The sequence below is a fragment of the Monomorium pharaonis genome, chromosome 6 (assembly GCF_013373865.1).
Source record: "Monomorium pharaonis isolate MP-MQ-018 chromosome 6, ASM1337386v2, whole genome shotgun sequence".
NCBI classification, from domain to species: Eukaryota; Metazoa; Arthropoda; class Insecta; order Hymenoptera; family Formicidae; genus Monomorium; species Monomorium pharaonis.
The window spans coordinates 11,230,161-11,249,334 of record NC_050472.1 but is presented as its reverse complement, the minus strand read 5'-3'; the positions used below and the strand labels follow the sequence as shown (position 1 = coordinate 11,249,334).

The following is a 19,174-nucleotide window of genomic DNA, read 5'->3' as shown; positions in this document are numbered from 1 at the left end:
AATATTATGCATGAATATTTCACTAATGTGAAACTAATAATAATGTTTACAATAAATTTTTTTAATTTGTAATACAAGTGCATAGTAAATTAAGATATACTGTAAACAGATATATGTTAGATATGCGTTAGATATACGTTATAATAGAAACTTGATAGACAAATTAATAAATAAAATATTTGTAAATAAAATAATCTCTTTAATATTACTTTAGACAATACTTTAAAAATACATGATTGTGTTACATATAATTACTATTTTAAAGTTAATAATCTTATCATACATTAAAAACAGATTATTTTTAATTGTAATAATCAAATTATTTATGTCGTACTTTTTAGGTTACCTGCTACAAACTCACGGAACTCGCAACTTGCTCGTGATGATTTGGCTATACCGGACAGCATTGAGTTGTCACGAATCATGATGATAGTAGATGGTTGTGCTTATCATATATTTTGGTCCTAGAGAAAATTACTCAGATAGCCATTGGCCTAGTTTACATCGTGCATTTGATACGCGTATCAAGTAGTGAATTTAAGCTGATCAGCCAATGATTAAACACATTCACTAGTTATTTACTATTTGATACGCGTATCAAATAGTAAATAACTAGTGAATGTGTTTAATCATTGGCTGATCAGCTTAAATTCACTACTTGATACGCGTATCAAATGCACGATGTAAACTAGGCCATTATCGTAAACACCCACTGACAACTACTCCTCGTCGGCGGCCGTTCGTCTGCTCGACGGATAAGCGATCACCGGCCGAGCGATCGGCGCGACATCGACGGAATCGACAGGAATCGACTCATCGACTGACGTGGTAGCCTGGTAATGGTCTGGTAGGTCGGGAATGAACGTGCAACGGCCACATCGGCGGTTGTTGATGACCAGTTACGCCGTGCGAATGGCCTGTGAACATTGAAGTCGTGGAGTGGCGACAATTGTCGATTAAAAATCTTCTCGGTCGTTTCAGATACGGGATCGGTGAACGAATCTTGGTAGAATGGTCCTGTTCACGATAATCGCGAGGGTGGCGGACGGTCTGCCACTGGCAGCTACCATGCAGGATAACGAGCAGGTTAGAGATATGCTATATGATGAAACATCGCCTCACGTTTTCTTCAGCATTGTATTTTCTTGCTGCAATTAACTTGACGCGTGGACGGAAGTCTTAGGCCGCTTTCTAACTAAGACACACCGACGTTACACTGTGTTCCGGTGTGGAACGTTCTTGTTGAAACAATTACACTTAGTTAACAAACAATAATAATATTGATGAGTATCAAGAAAATATTGATATTAAAATGATTACATTAGTATAATATGTTCAATATAAAATTTCTTTGAAAATTCATAACATTGACATATTTTATAGCTCATACTTTTACATACAAGTTTTTACTGCATTGAGCAGTGTAATACTGTGTCACAGTTGGACACTGTATTACACTGAGTCATCTTTTTGGAGAACAACCTTGTTGTTTAAGATATAGGAAAGGAAATCTTGAAATTTGTTTAACAAAGATTAGAGTTCAGAGCAAACAAAAAATTGGACTGAAAATATTTATATTTTGTTTGAGATATATATATATATATATATATATATATATATATATATATATATATATATATAATTGTTCATGTTCTGTCTTGTTTCTTACAGGATGGTAAGAACATTGTGGAGTATCAGAATCAAGCAAAGTTGTTATTTAGAAAGTTGGGTCCACAATCTCCAACAAGGTGTACCCTTGAAACAGGACCATACTTTTTCCAGTAAGTGATATTGATTTATGTCTTTTATTCAGAGCCATAACTAAGTTAGAGACAAAAAGCGTACAAGTCCAAGGCTTAGTAGGTCATTTTGTAACCATTAATGATAATGTCGATATCATTGTATGTTAAAACTGTTAATGTACAGTTTTCTATATGAAATACAAAGGTTTTAAAATAGAACTGTCCAAAATATTGTCAAGTACAGTATTTTCAAATTTAAAATTTTATCCTTGTGCTCTGAAGTTTATTTTTGACACTACTACAGAACAATTAAAATTGCAATTTTATTTGATATTTTACAGATTCTTCATGACTTTATATTAATTAAGTTGTAAACGAATAATAGTGTTGCTCTACAAATATTTCTCAGTCTTCATTTTGCTAATCGCTTTAGGAATGATTAATGACATTATAAAACCAATCACAGCTATTCTTCTGAAGAAGGGAATAACTGTGATTGGCCAGTTCTAGAAGAAAAGAACGTGAGATGGATTAACCCAGCACAGGTTGAAAATGCCATAAGAGAAATTTTATAAAATTTAATATAAGAAAAATTTTACATAATTAAAATTAATGAAGAATTATTAAGATTAGCTATCAGACAAGAATTACTTTTTAATCTTTCTATAATTTCAATTATCTTTAATGATTTTATATTATAATATCATAAAGATATTAATTATAATATAATCAAATTTGCTGAAATAGAGTTAGAAAAGTGCAATTAAAATTATTATCATTTACATACATTAACACATGCAAATAATATATTATATTGTGTATAAAAAATTATTTATAAACAATTTAAACAATTATATCATTTTTTCTTCCAAAAAAATAAAGGGCCAAAAATAAAACTTTGTCCTGATAGTTATGGCTCTGATTTTATTACACAGACTTTCACATATCGTATCTTGTTTGCAGTTATTTAATCGAAAATGAGGTATGTTATTTGGTATTATGTGAAAGAAATTACAGTACACGCATAGCTTACAGCTATCTGGAAGACATAGCACAGGAGTTTCATTCTCAGTATGGCAAACGTGTAAATACAGTAACCAGGCCTTATACTTTCATTGAATTTGGTATGTAATAGATGGAATGTTAGTGTTGTTGAATATTATTGCATCAGATTTCTCTTCTTAGATACGTATATTCAGAAAGCTAAGAAGATCTTCACAGACAGTAGATCTCGCAGAAATTTGAATACACTCAACACCCAGTTGCAGGATGTGCAGAAAATTATGGTACAAAATATTGATGATGTTTTACAAAGAGGTATCGTACTCTCAGGTAATATAAACCATTTTACTTAGTTAAGGAGATGTGATCAAAAAATCATAATATTTTGATCTGTTTAAAAACTTTGAAAAATTATAGAATATTATTATTTAATATTTAATAAAAATATGTATAATATTCAATATAAAGCAAAACGAACAATTGATCATGTAGTTAAGAAAATAAAAGTTTGATAAAATTTCATAGATCTTATAATAGATGTATCAAACGACTGATTTTATATTACTTTTTAATCATTAATGTACATAAAATTATATAAAATCTATAGTTGGACCAAATCTTTTTCTAAATCCTTTCAAAAATTCAATTCTGCACTGTGTAGTTTTTGTACAATAAATAAAACGTTTATGAAAGTATGCTTATAAACTAAAGTATAAATAGAAAATTTAACATAAATAATTTTAAAAATTATTATAAATTAAAAATTAAGTTGTAAGATTTCAGGTAAGCATTGAAATATTGCAAGTTTAATTGCACAATTATCTGATATTTTTAATAACAAAATTAAGAATAGGTACATATAAAATGAACAATATGTAAAGTCTTATTAATGATTATCAAAATATTCTAATTTAATTTTACACAGTTAAAAGTAATAGTGATCTCATAGAATACAAATAAAATTTTGATAATTATTATGCTTTCAATAATATAAATCAAGTTTTAACTGAGATCTGTATCGATTATATCTTCTTAAAAAACCAGAAACATAAATGAAGATATTTGCATATATTAATTTTTTATTATATCTTGCAGAATTGGATACAAAGACGCAAAACTTGTCCATGCTGTCGCAGAAATATAAAAAAGACGCCAGACATCTAAACAGCAAATCAATGTACACAGTTGTTGCTTTTATTATTGTATTTGTGGTCTTCCTGTTATATTTTTTCATTCTTTAGTTAAATAACACAAGTAAAAAAACTTTGGTGATATGCGTCAAAGGTATTCCATTTCCAAAAATAGATAGAACATTTTTGTTTATTTCACTCATAATTATAGATTGTTCATGATTGCACAACATCTTTTACAAAAGAGGAAAATTATAATTTTACATACAAAACGAAAATTGCGAAAGTATAATTATATCAATGTATTAAAATTGGTGTATGTAAAAATTGTTTATAAAAAATAGCTTATAATTATATAACAAAATGTTCACAATTTTTTAGCACTATTTAATGATAAAAACTACATTATTTTTGCTTACTACATTTTTTGTTATGTAGAAATAAGTATATAATTTTTATTACACTATTTCTGTTGAAGTCGTTTTAGTAATCTTATATAAAGGGTTTAGTAATATTTCTTTAAAAAAAACCATGCGATCGATTTTTAAAATATATAGCAGTAAATATTCATGTGTAATATTTCAGCAGTTTATGGTGAAAAAACAGATTGTTTATAAATTATCGACTGGAACAAAAATTTTTCAAATGAGAAGTAAACATGGATTTTATTACTGATAAAAAAAAGGAAAATTTTATCATTCCTACATTTTTATTAAATTGTACAGTTTGATCCTTTGCGAAATCTCAACGTAATATAAGTTAAAGAAAATATATTTATTATTTTTGAGTATGGTTGTATTTTTAGGTGATATGCAGATTATGTGTATATGTATATCATTAATAAAAAAAGAACCAATAAAAAAAAATATATATATATACATAGATGGCCGTAAGTCATTAACCCTTTGAGTACTGTTGGGAGCCAAAAAGAGAAATTTATTTTGGTCTATAGACGTGTATGTGCTCAGAATAAAGATTACCATTTTATTTTTTAGCCATGCAATGCTTATTGCACTGTTCTGTATTGAAAGGGTTAATGTTACTAAATTTGTATGTATTTTATCTGTATTAAAACTTAATGGTAATGTATTTACAATAAAAATATCTAAATATAATAACAATAAAAAATTAAGTATATATCTAGCATGTAATTTTCACATTTTTATTAACTCTTCGTAATTTGGTATATCAAGTGATTGTTTCTTCCTTTTTATTTTATTCTCCGTCCGTTTGTCATCATCAGAATCCGAAAAATCATTGAAGAAGTAATTTACTGGCTCATCCTTTTTGTTCCCATTATCATTATTGTACCTTTTTCTTACTTCACGATTTGTATACTCTGTGTCACTCGTTTCTTCATCTAGATAATAAAATACATATTATATAAAGAACTATGACAATATATTGATGATGTAAATATTATTTACCAGTGTCTATAATCTCATATATATTAGAATGATCCTTCATAATCACATGTAAGGTTGGAAACTCCACTATAGTTTTATTCTGTAAATTTTCTTTTAATGTAAGCGTAAGATCCAAGTCGTAAAATCTAAAAACATAATGAATTACAATTAACTAAATTAAAATAACTTTTAGTTTTTAAATAAATTAGATTAGAAAGTTAAAAAATATGTGTATTTCTTTACTTAAAGTTCGCTCTTTTTATTTTCTCGGCTTTTAAAAGAACTTTAATACCACTTAACCCAGCTGCTCTATAAAATTGCAGTTTATCAGCTAAAACTAGATTATCATTTAATTTTTCGATGTCAATCTTATCTATTGTAGAGACTGGATCTAAAACCTGTTCTACTAATGTTGATAATCTTACGTTGTCCAAAGTTCTATAATAAATATATAATGAGTTACTATTTATTGTTTAAAAGTTTAAGTTTTCAGAAATAACTCATTCGTTTACTTGTCCACTACACATTTTGTATTTTCAGCTTGTGGAAAAATCAATTCTACACGCCAAAACAGCTCGTTGGTCTTCCAATTAAGATATGTAGTGTTCTCCTTGTGCCGATTGAAGATTTGCGGCATAAATAGCAGTGACACTTTTTTAGAAGCTGCAGCACATCTCAGTTTATGTAAGTGCTGAAAGAAAAACATTATGACTGTGGTACTCTATTGAAATATAAATTTGTTGCGTTTCAATTTGATGACAATACACTTTTTGTGTATCACTTTATATTAAAATTTTGATATGCAATAATAATACAATCCTAAAAAATTTTTCTTAAAATTTTGTATATTATGAATTTATAAAAATTTCTGAAAAAATACTCTAGATTGTTTTATGACGTAATTATAGTAAATACTTTTGGTTTTTAAATAAAATCATGATATAGTAAAAAATGCACATACTAATGCATTCATATTTTTTATTTCTCCCAGTATAACCTTTTTATTAAATAAATAAGTGAATACTACTATTGCCGGTAAGATAACGGATGACGCCATATGATGCATTTGTACTTGCAGAGTAGTAAATTTTATCGTATGCAATTTATTGATTTTGTTATTAAAAAAAATAAAGTAGTTGTACTATTAATATAATATATTGTTAAATAAATAAGAAAATTGTTTATACAGAAAACAATAGATAGGTTACAATGTCATTTAATTTGACTTTTTTAATTATTGAAAGTCATCTTACATAGGAGGGCAAAATGACGAAATTGACACATTCTTAGAAAATTAATATTTCTTATAATTCTAATTTATTTAACAGCCTTTAATTTTTATGGTAGATACAAAAAGCTTTAGTGAATTAAAAAAAAAGATCGTTATTTTCACACCATCACAGAAATTAGGAAAAATCAACAAACCTTAAGGTCGTCATTTTATCCCCCCTCCCCCTTTTTCCCTACATGGTAAATGGTTGCAGGAGTTTAAAACAAAATTATAATAAAGTGATGTTTTGAGGATGAGTTTCTAAAATTTATCATCAAAATAAAGTACAAAATTAAAAAATGAATACAAGAACAAGGCTCTCAAAGATTTAAAATTAAAATAAGAAAAAAAGGGGCTAGAAATGAATCACGTTGGATGTTTGTGTTCTAATAATACACTCTACGTCAATATAAACATAGTCAAATGTTATGACTCATACATAATAGCAATCATCTTCAGTGATATACAAATTAACTATTACAATTGAGATCAATATTCATGTAAGAATTAATTATTACAAGTAGGGTTGGTATTCATGTCCATATATGTGCCAATTTAATGTCCAAAGTTTCAAGATAAAGAAATTGAGTTTCAGGTTAATAAAGTATGGAATACCAGCTGTCAAGACTCTCCAAATTGTAAAAAACTGTTTTCTCAAAATTTGAAACTTTGACATCAATTTGGACACACATATGGATATGAATACCGATCCCAATTTTAATAATTATTATGTTACTCACATAAATACTGATCTCAATTGTAATAATTAATTTGTATGTTACTAAAGATGACTGTTATCGTGGATCAAAACGTATTTTAATTTTATATTGACGTAGATTGTATTGTTAGCATAAAACATCTAGTATAACTCGTTAGCCTTTCTTTTTTTTTATTTTAAATAAAGTATTTTGATAATACAATATATTAAAAACTAGGACAAATACCTGTCTAGTAATATTCAAATTGATTTAAATATCCTTATTTAAGTACTTTAGATATTTGATCTAAAGAAAATATTCAGTTTAATTTAGAAAATCTAGAAAATATTTTTTCAAATTATTTCTAAAAATATCCTAATTTGTTTTAAGAGTTTGAAAAATATTATAAAATTTATATAGAAATTCTGAAAAATTTTTATCAAAGGATATACAGATATACAATAATTTTATATCTATTTGTAAATAATACATCTAGAAAAGAGAAGATATTATACCACTGGTAGATTGACATGACGCGAGTATTTTATCTCCGGCCTTCTCTTTTTTGTATCGATTGATCTGCCAACTTGTTCAAGAAAACGATAATCTGTAAAATATTAAGTGTCAAAACTTCAAGACATAAATAGTGACTTAAGTGAAGAAAGGGCTATTTCTTACCACTCAGCAAATCCAAGTCAGTGAATGACGTTAAAGGTACGAATTTGGTCTTGTCTCGGATCCCATCACACTCTAGCTCCTTTTTGTGGATGTTGACGCATGTGAGAGAGCACGTTCTAACCTCACATTTCGGACACGTGTACAGCGCCTTAATTGCACCGCATACCTCGCAATCTTTTAATCTGTAAATAAAGACAGAAGTAAATTACTCGTGCAGTAATTACTATCGCGAGATTTTAATTGATCTTTATATAAATATTTATATAAACATTAGACATTCTTACCCAGGCATTCTGTCACAGATTATCTAAGTATACAATGGTATACAAGCTCTATGCCCTCTATAGCCTAGTTTACACCGAGCACTTGGCACGCGTATCAAATAGTAAATAACTAGTGAATGTGTTTAATCATTGGCTGATCAGCTTAAATTCACTACTTGATACGCGTACCAAGTGCTCGGTGTAAACTAGTGGTTTGTTCGCGTCGCCATGCTCCGACATGCTCCTACTCACTCCAACGCATTCTAATAGGTTGGCGTCATCGGAATCAACGTATGAGAGTGCGTTGGGGTGAATAGGAGCATGTTGGGGCATGTGACGCGAACAGACCCCAAGTCATAGACATCTTTGGTTTGTTCGCGTCACATGCCCCAACATGCTTCTATTTACCCCAACGCACTCCAATACGTTGATTCCGATGACGCCAACCTATTAGAATGCGTTGGAGTGAGTAGGAGCATGTCGGAGTATGGCGACGCGAACAAACCAATGGTGTGCTTTCCAGCAAGACACAGTGTAACACAGTGTCCACTAGTGTAAGCGAGACACACTGACATGTTCTTTCTCACACTAATGGACACTGTGTTACACTGTGGGTGCTTTCCAATTGCTTAACACATCTTAGCACAAACGTACACAGGAAGGCACAAAGTGTAGCGATGTGCACAATTCAATTGGAACAAAGTGTGTAACAGTCTGTACCAAATACCTATAGGACGGGATTCATAGACCGATCTTAAGCTCAAGCATTGTCTTAAGTCTAGCTTCGAGCCGACTTGAAACTTACTTAACCAATGAAATAACAGCATTGACGTCTCAAGATCGTGCTTAAGCTGGAACTTGAATAAGATTCGACTATGAATTCCGGCCATAGTGTGTCTGTGTCTTGATATTTTTTAATCCATGGTGGTAATAAATTTCCGTGTAACTATAGGTGCGTTCCGTTTCACGCATGATACGCATGATGCATCGTTCATCTTTGTTGTTTGTCAAACGTTAAACAAGGATGAACAATGCATTATGTGCATCATGCATTGAAACGGAACGCAGCCTATTACTCAAGTGATGCGAATTACATTTTTAAAAGAAGAAGCAAGACCATATAAAAGATCAGCAACAATAACAATTAACGTTTAGGCTATCGTTAATAATTTTCTTTGTAGAATCCGTTGAAACGGACCAACAATCCTGCGTAATTTACGTAAGTATATTTCAAGAAAAATAACCTTAGAGAAATTAGTGTAGCATATTATATATGCATTTTTGCATAATATAAATATTTCAAAAATATTTTTTAGAAACTAGCAACCTAATCTAACTTGCAAATAAAAAAACAAAGTATTGATTTTACTTTTTATTAAATAATATTTAAAAACTCGTAATAATTCATTATTTTAATGCAAAATAAATCGAATTACTTATTACTTCAAGGACATTTTTCAGATTTCCGTAATCCATATTTGTCCGGCTTTTTAAAAGAAAACAAGAATGCAATTACCTACCGCGCTGTGGTTAGTAACTATTATTTGTCACCAAAAAACACAAGCCTACGCAGCTCTTTGGCTGAGTACAGATGTGTAGTGTTGTGTCGATAATTATGACAATTGGAACACAAATTGTGTCACCGTGTGCACGAAAGTGTCTAGGGATATTGCAATTGGAAAGCACCCAGTGTCTTGCTGGAAAGCACACTTTGTCTGTTCTTTCTAGCTGCACTGTTGCACTGGTGCAATAAGTTAGAATGAGAAAAAATATACTTGTCTTACTTTAACTTATTGGCTTAGTTTACATCGTCAAAACCTTAGTACGCGTATTAAGTTTGGTGCGCACCAAAGCCTTAGTATGGGCGCGTTTACATCGAATGTACTAAGCATGTACTGTGAAAAATATAATACAAATTTAATTCATGTTGATGTCTCCTACTAAGACATTTTCACACCGGTTTTTAGATTTTAGCACTGAGGTTATGCTCAATTGCTAAATTCTCTCTAAAATGCGTTTTATGCGTTTACATCGACATTTATATCACTTGGTACGCGTATCAGTTTAGTACGATACTCCTACTTGATACGCTCGTACCAAATTGATCCGGCAGCGTTTACATCGTGCGTACTAAATATTTAGTACGAATTTGATACGAATATGGTACCTGATACGCGTATCAAATGCACGATGTAAACTAAGCCATTGCACCAGTGCAACAGTGCAGCTAGAAAGAACAGACCAATAGTATATCTAGACCGAGGATTGCTCTAGTTTACACCGAGCACTTGGTACGCGTATCAAATAGTGAATTTAAGCTGATCAGCCAATGCTCTAGTTTACACCGAGCACTTGGTACGCGTATCAAATAGTAAATAACTAGTGAATGTGTTTAATCATTGGTTGATCAGCTTAAATTTACTATTTGATACGCGTACCAAATGCTCGGTGTAAACTAGAGTATTGTCCCAAATTTCAGGGATGGGGGTAAGACTTACGTACAATATAACAGGTATTTCCTTCTCTCTTACACACGCCTGCATGTGAGAGAAGAAAATACCTGGTATATCGTCCGTCCCTTTTCAACGTCTACGTTTGTCCTTTTCTACGTATGCCTATACCCCCACTCCTTAACCGAGCAGGCCTGACCACGCGTAGTACTCATAAATCTAAGGGCCACCGCACAAAGGGCCACCGCACAAAGGGCCACCGCACAAAGGGCCACCGCACAAAGGGCCACCGCACAAACTCTTCCATAACGCGTTACGTTACGTTAAGTTGTAACCGGGTTGAACTAAAGACCCATACAGCACAAAAGCTTGCAGCAACATTGCTGCAACGTTGCAACATTGCATATTGCGATGTAATGTTTTAGCGATATTGCAAAGACATTATTTTACAATATTACTTCAGCAATGATGCAGCAACATTTTAAAATATTATTAAAATAGTGAAAATAGATAAAATTAATATTCAATACAGTTTGAATAAATATATTACAGTAACTTTTCAAAAATAATGTAAAAGTAATCGTTCTATATTACCCAGTAAACAAAAAGTTGTCTTAAAGCGCTCATTAAGTTAACTTTTATATGATGAAAGATGTCTTTCGGGATATCTAAAAGATATCTTTTAGTATTACTAAAAGATGTCCAATGTCCATCCAAAAAGTCGTCTTTTAGACATCCAAAAAGTTGTCTTTTAGACATCTTAAAGAGCACTTTTGATCTTTATAACCTCTTATGGAAGTTATCTAAAAGTCAACATTAGGAGAACTAAAAAGATATCTTTAGGTTGCCTGATATAGGGTTATGATTATAATCATAACAGATTACATACGCAGTAATAATAATAAGTTAGAATAAATACTTTTTTTCTTTAAAAGAATTAAAATATTATTTCAATACATCTCTTTTAAAGAAAAAATGTATTTATTCTAACTTATTATTATTGCATATGTAATCTGTTACGATCATAATCATATATATTTATATGTAATTATAAATATATACATGCATGGTAATAAATTTCATAGGATGGTAAATTTTTATTTAACAAAATTGATTATTTTTTATTATTACAAACCAAGTTTTATTACAAGTTTATATAAACATAGTTTATATTATCTCTTACAAGTTTATATATATATAAATATATTAATTAAAATAAAATATTATTTTTGTATATATAAAACAAAATATCAAAAATTCAAAAATATTAAAAATAAAGTAACAAAATAAATATAAAATTATATATAACATTAAATATGATTACTTCATTAATATTGAGTATATCCAGATTCATAATCGCTCATTAAAAGCAGCTATAATATTATAGCAATTGAAGATGACTGGTTCTTATTGATAAATAAGTAATTATTTATAAATAAGTAATAAAGGTATACCTTTAAAGGTATAATCCAATAAATCACCTTCAATTGCTATTTATAGCAGTTCAGTGAGCGGTTACACTTTTGCACGTATATTCAATATTTACTATGTCTACACATTACAAAAACATCACATTTAGAAAATTATAAGCGTATTAAACAAAATAATTTTGTCAAGAATATCACATTTAAAACAGTAAATATTTTAATAAAAAATAACTTTTGTTTCATTGTTGGGTCATACTGTTCATTCCTGAGCTTAATTTATACGATCACCATACTTTTGCAGCCAAAGTTGTATTCGTTTTCTCACTATTTCATCCGTAGTAGAAAACTTTTGCGTGATATAAGCTAAAAAGAAATAATATAAATTAATGTAAATTTATGATGTACACACGCGCGTGTACAAAATTATATACACATTAGGGGAAATATTAAACAATTATACTTACTAATCTTTTTGATATGTTTTTTCATGCAGTTTTCGACACCTTTTCTTTTCAACATAATTATTATTAAATTAATATCCCACGTATATACACGATAACTGTCGATACTTAACACTCAATGACTGCAATTTTATATCTTATTTTTTCTAGGTTATGTTGTGCAGTACCCTCTCTCGAGCTGCGTTCGAAAAACTCACTCGAGTTAGCAAAGTTCTCTAATTGATGTCTTAAAGTTCTGTAATTGGACAACTTGAAGACAACTTACAAAAGATGTCTTTAAAGATCACTTTTCAATACGTCAAAAAAGTCATCTTTTAAAGGTGATTAAAAAGTTAAGTTTTGCATGCAAGACGTCAAAAAGATGTCAAATTGACAACTTTATAGACATCTTAAAGAGCTCTTGAAAAAGATAACTTACAAGTCCTCCAAAAGTCATCTGAATGTTTATTGGGTATTTAAAATTTTTCATCTATGGAGATACATGCATTCTAGAGTAGTTTTAATTTGTGTGTAAAACTATTATTATGTAGATTTGTGTATAACAGAGTACAAGGTTATTCAAAATTATTTTAAATAACTGTATTTTTTAATTTAACAAATACAGAGTGATTATAGTGACATCAACCAAACGATCATCCGATCAATTCTAACTATATTTTGAATTTAACAACAGAGTGATTACGTCAACCAAAAGATAAATTTTGTAAGTTTTATCTCTCTCATCTTATAATGTACTTATATAAGATAAAAGACAAAACTTGCAAAGTTTATCTTTTGGTTGAAATTTCACTAATCACTCTGTATTTGTTAAATTCAAAATAGTTATTTAAAATTAGATGAATTATATTGAATAATCTTTTTCTGAATAATATTGCATACATATTTTACTGCAATATTGCTAAAATATTACGTAACAATATTTCTAAAAGCGGACATTTTACCATTGCTGCAATCTTGCAGCAACCTTGCAGCAACATTTCACAACGTTTATGCAATATTGCAATCTTGCGTTGAAATGTTGCCACAATGTTGCTGCAATCTTTCTGTGCTGTATGGGGAAAGAGTACGCTTTGGAATAAAATATGTGAACAGACCTTTGTTGTCTTGTCGATCCGGTCATTTATCACGGTCGCCAGTTCCTTTGACCATCCCAGGAACAAGGTTCCACGTCTCCGAGTCGTCTCTCGAACTGCCGGAACGCTCGGGATACTCTGCAGGCCGCCGTCGCACAAGACACGTATTCCAATTTTTAGGTTATGTCTTAACCAACACGAACGGTTCCCACTTAACTAATATGACTAATCTTTTCCTTTCTGTTTTAGGTGCTGCTGCTGGACTCCCCTCGGACTTCGCTGGACTGCCTTCGGACGCCTCTGGATTACCACGCCCTTCCGGATTCACCCTCGGGTAAGTATGACACCAAGGTGTTCCCCTAACCTCAAAACCGGTTTTGCTAAGGACAATTCTCCCGTCGGAATCACTGGACGCCGTCTCCAAGGATGTGGACAACGCACACAGAAGGTAAGTATGTATGACACTTTATGTTAATGTTAATAACAAAAGATTATTTATTAATACACTTAAGATTTTCGTGATGCACATTAAGCCCGTACGCGACGCTTAAATTCACAATCGAGTACGATTTCGTGGCTGTTTTTATGCGCAGTGCACATTCCGCACGCGACGCTAACTGATTGTCGTTATTCGCGCGGTAAGATATTTTACGCGACTCGCGCGGAGCTCCTGATACCTCGGAAGTTCAGAGCAGAAAGCTCACGATGTTTCGCGCGCCCTCCTTTTATCCTGGCGCCCGTCGCTGGTCTCCACCAATCAGCGGATAGCGTCGGTTTTCTGACTGTCCAATCCCGTTCGGGCTTCCCTCTCCGCGTCTGGAACGCCAATCAGGATGTTCTGTCGTGGCGCCGTTTCGTTCAGCCAATGGGAAGATGCCTGGGTGATGATGGCTCCCCTCCAGCTTTTCTGAGCCAATGGGATGACTCCAAGAGACCGGGTGTTCATACGCACTGAAAAGTGCGGTTGGTGCAACTGTTTACCCCCTCCATGCTTCCTTTGAGGTTATGTGATTTCGTATCACTGCTCGCAACCTCTGCACTTTCGGGTGTCACTTAATAACTTAGGTGTACTTTACATGAAAATTCGTAATTACAATAGAATTGACTAGCTAATGCAAAATTTATGCTTTACTGACCTGGATATGATATTTTAGGCTTTATTACACGCTTTATCTTATAAAAATATAAATCTGTTTATTAAATAAAAAAATATATATAAAAGAACTTACTTAACCTATTTCAGGTATCACATGCATATTTTCTCGCATTTATCTCTTAGCCTAAGTACATAAAATGTTGTTATATAATAATATAAAAAAATAAGAACTTTGATATTGACTTGATTATGATTGCACACTAAACATATGAACATGACTTAATGCTAGTTCCTAGCTTTCCGATAGCTATTAACCTTACCTAGCGCAACTTTTCTAACTCGCAATCTTCAAAATAAACAAGATAACAAAAAAAAGAAAATACTTTTCGCATGATTTAAAACCCAATAACTTGTGGATTAGCTTAAGGCTTAATAGAACCGAATAAACAAAATGTTTACGCAAACGCTACGTATTGACTTAGATACGCTCGAGCCGGAGACTCTTGGTCGCTCTGCCCTTCTGGTCCTTCCCCTCGACGGTTTTTGTCTTAAAAAATTTTATGCCGCTTGGTCCTGGAGTTGGCTCGTCCTCTGGTTGGCTGGCTCTGTTGGTCGGTCGCAAAGTACTCCATACGAACCTAAGTTGTACTTAAAATTTAACTTAAATCAACGCACAAAGAAATCCTTAACGTAAGAACTTAAGAACTTACGTTAAAAGTTCCTTTGTGCGTTGATGTAAGTTTAATTTTAAATACAAACTTAGGTTTATGGAGCACTTAACGTAATGTAACGTGTTACGAAAAAGCTTGTGCGGTGGCTCTAAAGAGGTTATAGTAAAAAGAAATAAATATATACACCGTCCAGTGCACACGCCATGTAACATTATACGACTGTGCATATGCATGTGTGCGATCCGCTCGATTATGAATTTCCGCGGATCGTCAATGTATCAAAAACGGCGGATCGTCTGTCATTGGTCGAAATTTAATACGCCGATACGCGCGTATCGCAATACGCGCCATGGGACGTCACCCTAAGCGATTGAATATGGTTTTTCCATCGAAGACTTTCATTTAGTGTCATTCCTAGGTATTTAGCTACTTTTTGTAGTTTAAGTGATCTTGTATCTAAAATTAATTCTCCTTCATTTGGAGTTGACTTTTTCCTGTTGAAAATAATCGCTTGGGTTTTATGAATTGATATATCCAATTCTAAGGAACTGAGCCATTTCTCTACATTCAAGAAAGCTGTTGTCAAAGAATTTTAATTCTGTTTAAATCACCATCTGTACACAGTATCGCTATATCGTCTGCAAACTGAATTGTTTTACAATTATGAGGAATTTGCCAGAGAATGTCTTTGACATAAATATTGAATAATAATGGGCTTAGTGCAGAACCCTGGGGTAGCCCCTTTTGGATGTATCTATTCGCTATCTAACAGCCTGATTCGTAGAAATCTACACTTTTAGGATACAACAAATTTTTTTATGGCTGTTTTAATCTTGGTTGGAATCGAAAAGTTGTTAATAACAGAAAATAGTAATTGCCGATTTACATTATTGTATGCAGCTTTTATATCTAGGAATAAAGCTCCTGTCATTGTCCTTTCAGAGAACGCTTTGTAAATCTCCAGATTAACCAATGCCAAGCAGTCCTCGCAGAATCTACCCCTTCTAAAGCCAAACTGACATCTGGGCAATATTCTGTTTACTTCTATAAATCTATCGATTCTTTTTAGTAGCAACTTTTCATATATTTTGAGAACATTAGAAGTCAATGAGATCGGTCTAAAATCGTTGTTATTTGGTTTCGGAATTAACGTAATGTCTATATTGAGCCATTCAGTTGGAAATGATCCATCTTCAATTATTCTATTAAATATTAATATCAAACATTCCATAGCCTCTTTTGGAAGGTATTTTAATAATGGGTTATTTATCAGGTCAGGGTCCGGTGCGCATCTATCTCTAGTTACAAACACTATTGATTGAATTTTATGTAGTCTTAATGGAAGGTTCCAAACATCTTCAGTTTCAAAGACAATAGTTTCCTCAAAACTTTGATGTGTCCAAGGAGGAGTAATGTTATTAATCGTATTCCAAATTTTTATTTTCTTATATGATTCTGGAGGTTTAATTCTGGAGGGTTCAACGTAGCACTTTTTTTGAAAAGATTGACAGTATTCCAGAAGCCTTTTAGACCCACGTTTGAATTAAGATTATTAACCATTGATTTAAAATTCTCACTTTTTTTTCTTCTGATTGTTTTCCTTGTTTCTCCAGCTACTTCTCTATACATAGCGAGATTAAGACGGGAATAATTGTTTTTAAGTAAATTATATGCTTTCTTCCTATTTTCAACAGCTTTCGTGCATCGTCGTTCCACCAGGGTTTATTCCTGTTCTTCCTATTAATATTCTGCTTATTAGTTTTAAAGTTGTTTGTTTTTGAGTCGAATGTTTTAATACCACCTTTGCCATCAATAAGTTTGGCACCTGCTCTTAATGCTCTATTTATAATTACATTGTACCATTGGGCGTATAAATCCTTTCCTGACACCTGAGAATCAGTTATAATCTTTATCTCCTCTACCATTCCTTCAATAAAGAGGTTCTTACTCATATTAAAGGTATGCAGTTTTCCTCTAGTTCGATCATTTAAGCCAACTTCTCTTTTATAAGTATAATTCATATTTTCACTTTTAATTTCAAAATTGATAGGCAGATGATTACTTCCCATTGGATCCATGTCAGTTGACCATTCAAATACCCGAAGACTTTCCGAGACCAGTGTTAAGTCTGGGCAGCTAACACAATCAGGGTTCGCTGATATCCTTGTAGTTGAACCATTATTTATGATGATAAATGGTGAAACATCTATCGCCTCTCCCAAGAATCTTCCTATCGCATTAACGTGAGATGAACCCCATAAGGGATTATGAGCATTGAAATCACCACATATGCAGAAATTAGAATGGTCAGCTGAATTGATTATGCAAGTGAAAAGTTCAGTCCACTTAGCCTTGTTGGTGTGTATGTTAGGAGGTCTATATAACGATATAATTATTATTTCTTTATCTTCTTTCTTTTATTTACCATAGGAGCACAATTAGATTGGGGAAGCATGTGGTTCATTAGTGCTGCATGCTCCAATATAAAAGTTCTAGAAAAAATATTATGTAATGCTTTCAAGATAGCCATCGGTCTTCCCAGGTCGACCCCTAATAGAGTAGCATGGAAATTCAGAAATGTCTCATGAATAGAATCAGTTCCAAAACAGATAAATATATGTGTAAACTAATTCAGTTGAAAAGTAATGCCATAATCAATAAAATTAAGAATTTTCACACAGTAACACAAGTTAAACAAATAGCTAAAAGAAATATACCATTTATAGTCAAAAGGTGGCCAGTGATCAAGCCATTTGAAAAATGCTTAGCTAAATGGGACTTCCATCCTATACATATCTGTCCTTTCCAGCCCGAGTTGGAAGAAGTTGAAGTAGATGTCAGATCGGGTTACTTGTTTTTACAATGTAACAATCCTAATAATGCCTTTGTCAATCTGATTAATCTTAATTGCATATTTGATGATGAGATAACAATATATACAGATGGATCACGCACAGAGTTAAACGATGGGAATTTCTTAGTTGGTAGCGGTATATTCATATATAATTACAATACTTGTTTTAAATATAAGCTTAATTCGTATACAAGTAGTTTCTCTGCAGAATCAATAGCCATTAAAAAAGCAATAGATTTAGCAGTTGCAAATGATTGGAATCACATTAATATTTGTTCGGATTCCCAAAGTAATTTGGATATTATTGAGTCATCTTCTGAAATTTATAGAAATACAATTAAAAAACTCAATCCCACAATTGAAGCAATTAGATCGGAAATCTTGCATTTTAAGGAGTCGGGGGGCTCAATAAGATTTACTTGGTGCCCTGCCCATAAAAATATTATTGGAAATGAGAATGCAGATAATGCGGCTAAAGAGGCCGCTTTAATAGGTGAAGTAGTAGATAATCAAATTACATACTCTGAAGTTGTCTCATCATTAAAAAATAGTTACGCGCAAATTAATTTGGATTATCTGCACAGTATTAATATCGGAACAGGAAATTATTATATGAATAGTTTTGCGAATATTAATGTGAATACATTATCTAAATTTGGATTATCTAGGAAACATCAGTGTATATTAATTAGAGTCATAACGGGTTACCCATATACTAATTCGGTTAAAAAGAAATTTGGTTTAAGAGAATCAATGGAATGCGAATGTGGATTTGAGGTCCAAGACTCTAACCATATCTTTCGGGCATGTCCTAATTATAACGATTCAAGAAGAATTTTATATGGAAAACTTTTAGATTATAAGTGTCAAACTCCGTTTTCAATTGAATATTTAATATCTGTTATTAATAAGAGAATAGCCAAAGCCATGGTCAACTTTGTGGATACAAGTAA

The 19,174-nt window shown here is 31.7% G+C and overlaps 2 protein-coding genes and 1 long non-coding RNA gene across 4 annotated transcripts; 1 reads left to right on the top strand and 2 right to left on the bottom strand.

Annotated features, from left to right (window-relative positions):
- The first annotated feature begins 706 nt into the window (after nt 1-706).
- On the top strand, nt 707-4,755 carry LOC105840967 (vesicle-trafficking protein SEC22b). Its single transcript, XM_036288190.1, has 6 exons — nt 707-847; nt 982-1,086; nt 1,672-1,781; nt 2,706-2,866; nt 2,928-3,074; nt 3,840-4,755. Exons 2-6 carry the CDS (start codon nt 1,012-1,014, stop codon nt 3,983-3,985), a joined length of 639 nt encoding a protein of 212 aa, XP_036144083.1. The 5' UTR covers nt 707-847; nt 982-1,011; the 3' UTR covers nt 3,986-4,755.
- Nucleotides 4,565-14,186, bottom strand: LOC105840965 (box C/D snoRNA protein 1). 2 transcript variants are annotated; one of them, XM_036288189.1, is made up of 7 exons: nt 13,622-14,186; nt 7,927-8,108; nt 7,764-7,855; nt 5,793-5,971; nt 5,524-5,718; nt 5,302-5,426; nt 4,565-5,234 (listed from the first exon to the last, which is right to left on the bottom strand). In XM_036288189.1, the coding sequence occupies exons 1-7, from the start codon at nt 13,645-13,647 to the stop codon at nt 5,029-5,031; spliced, it is 1,005 nt and encodes a 334-aa protein (XP_036144082.1). In that variant the 5' UTR covers nt 13,648-14,186; the 3' UTR covers nt 4,565-5,028. The 2 variants fall into 2 exon arrangements, with proteins under 2 accessions (XP_036144082.1, XP_012543510.1); XM_012688056.2 differs by lacking the exon at nt 13,622-14,186 and adding an exon at nt 8,211-8,348.
- Nucleotides 12,151-12,938, bottom strand: LOC118646007. Its single transcript, XR_004963638.1, has 2 exons — nt 12,531-12,938; nt 12,151-12,429 (listed from the first exon to the last, which is right to left on the bottom strand). It is a non-coding gene; the product is annotated as an uncharacterized LOC118646007 (long non-coding RNA).
- Nucleotides 14,187-19,174: the final 4,988 nt, after the last annotated feature.

Bases quoted from the DNA above. Each gene is read 5' to 3' on its own strand.
- LOC105840965 (XM_036288189.1), bottom strand. From the start codon at position 13,647: ATGACCGGATCGACAAGACAACAAAG. The intron at 7,856-7,926 runs GTAAGAAATAGC...AATATTTTACAG, and splicing joins TGACTTGGATTTGCTGAGTG to ATTATCGTTTTCTTGAACAA. The intron at 5,719-5,792 runs GTAAACGAATGA...TATTTATTATAG, and splicing joins ACAAAATGTGTAGTGGACAA to AACTTTGGACAACGTAAGAT.
- LOC105840967 (XM_036288190.1), top strand. From the start codon at position 1,012: ATGGTCCTGTTCACGATAATCGCGAGGGTGGCGGACGGTCTGCCACTG. The intron at 2,867-2,927 runs GTATGTAATAGA...TTCTCTTCTTAG, and splicing joins TTATACTTTCATTGAATTTG to ATACGTATATTCAGAAAGCT. The intron at 3,075-3,839 runs GTAATATAAACC...TATATCTTGCAG, and splicing joins AAGAGGTATCGTACTCTCAG to AATTGGATACAAAGACGCAA.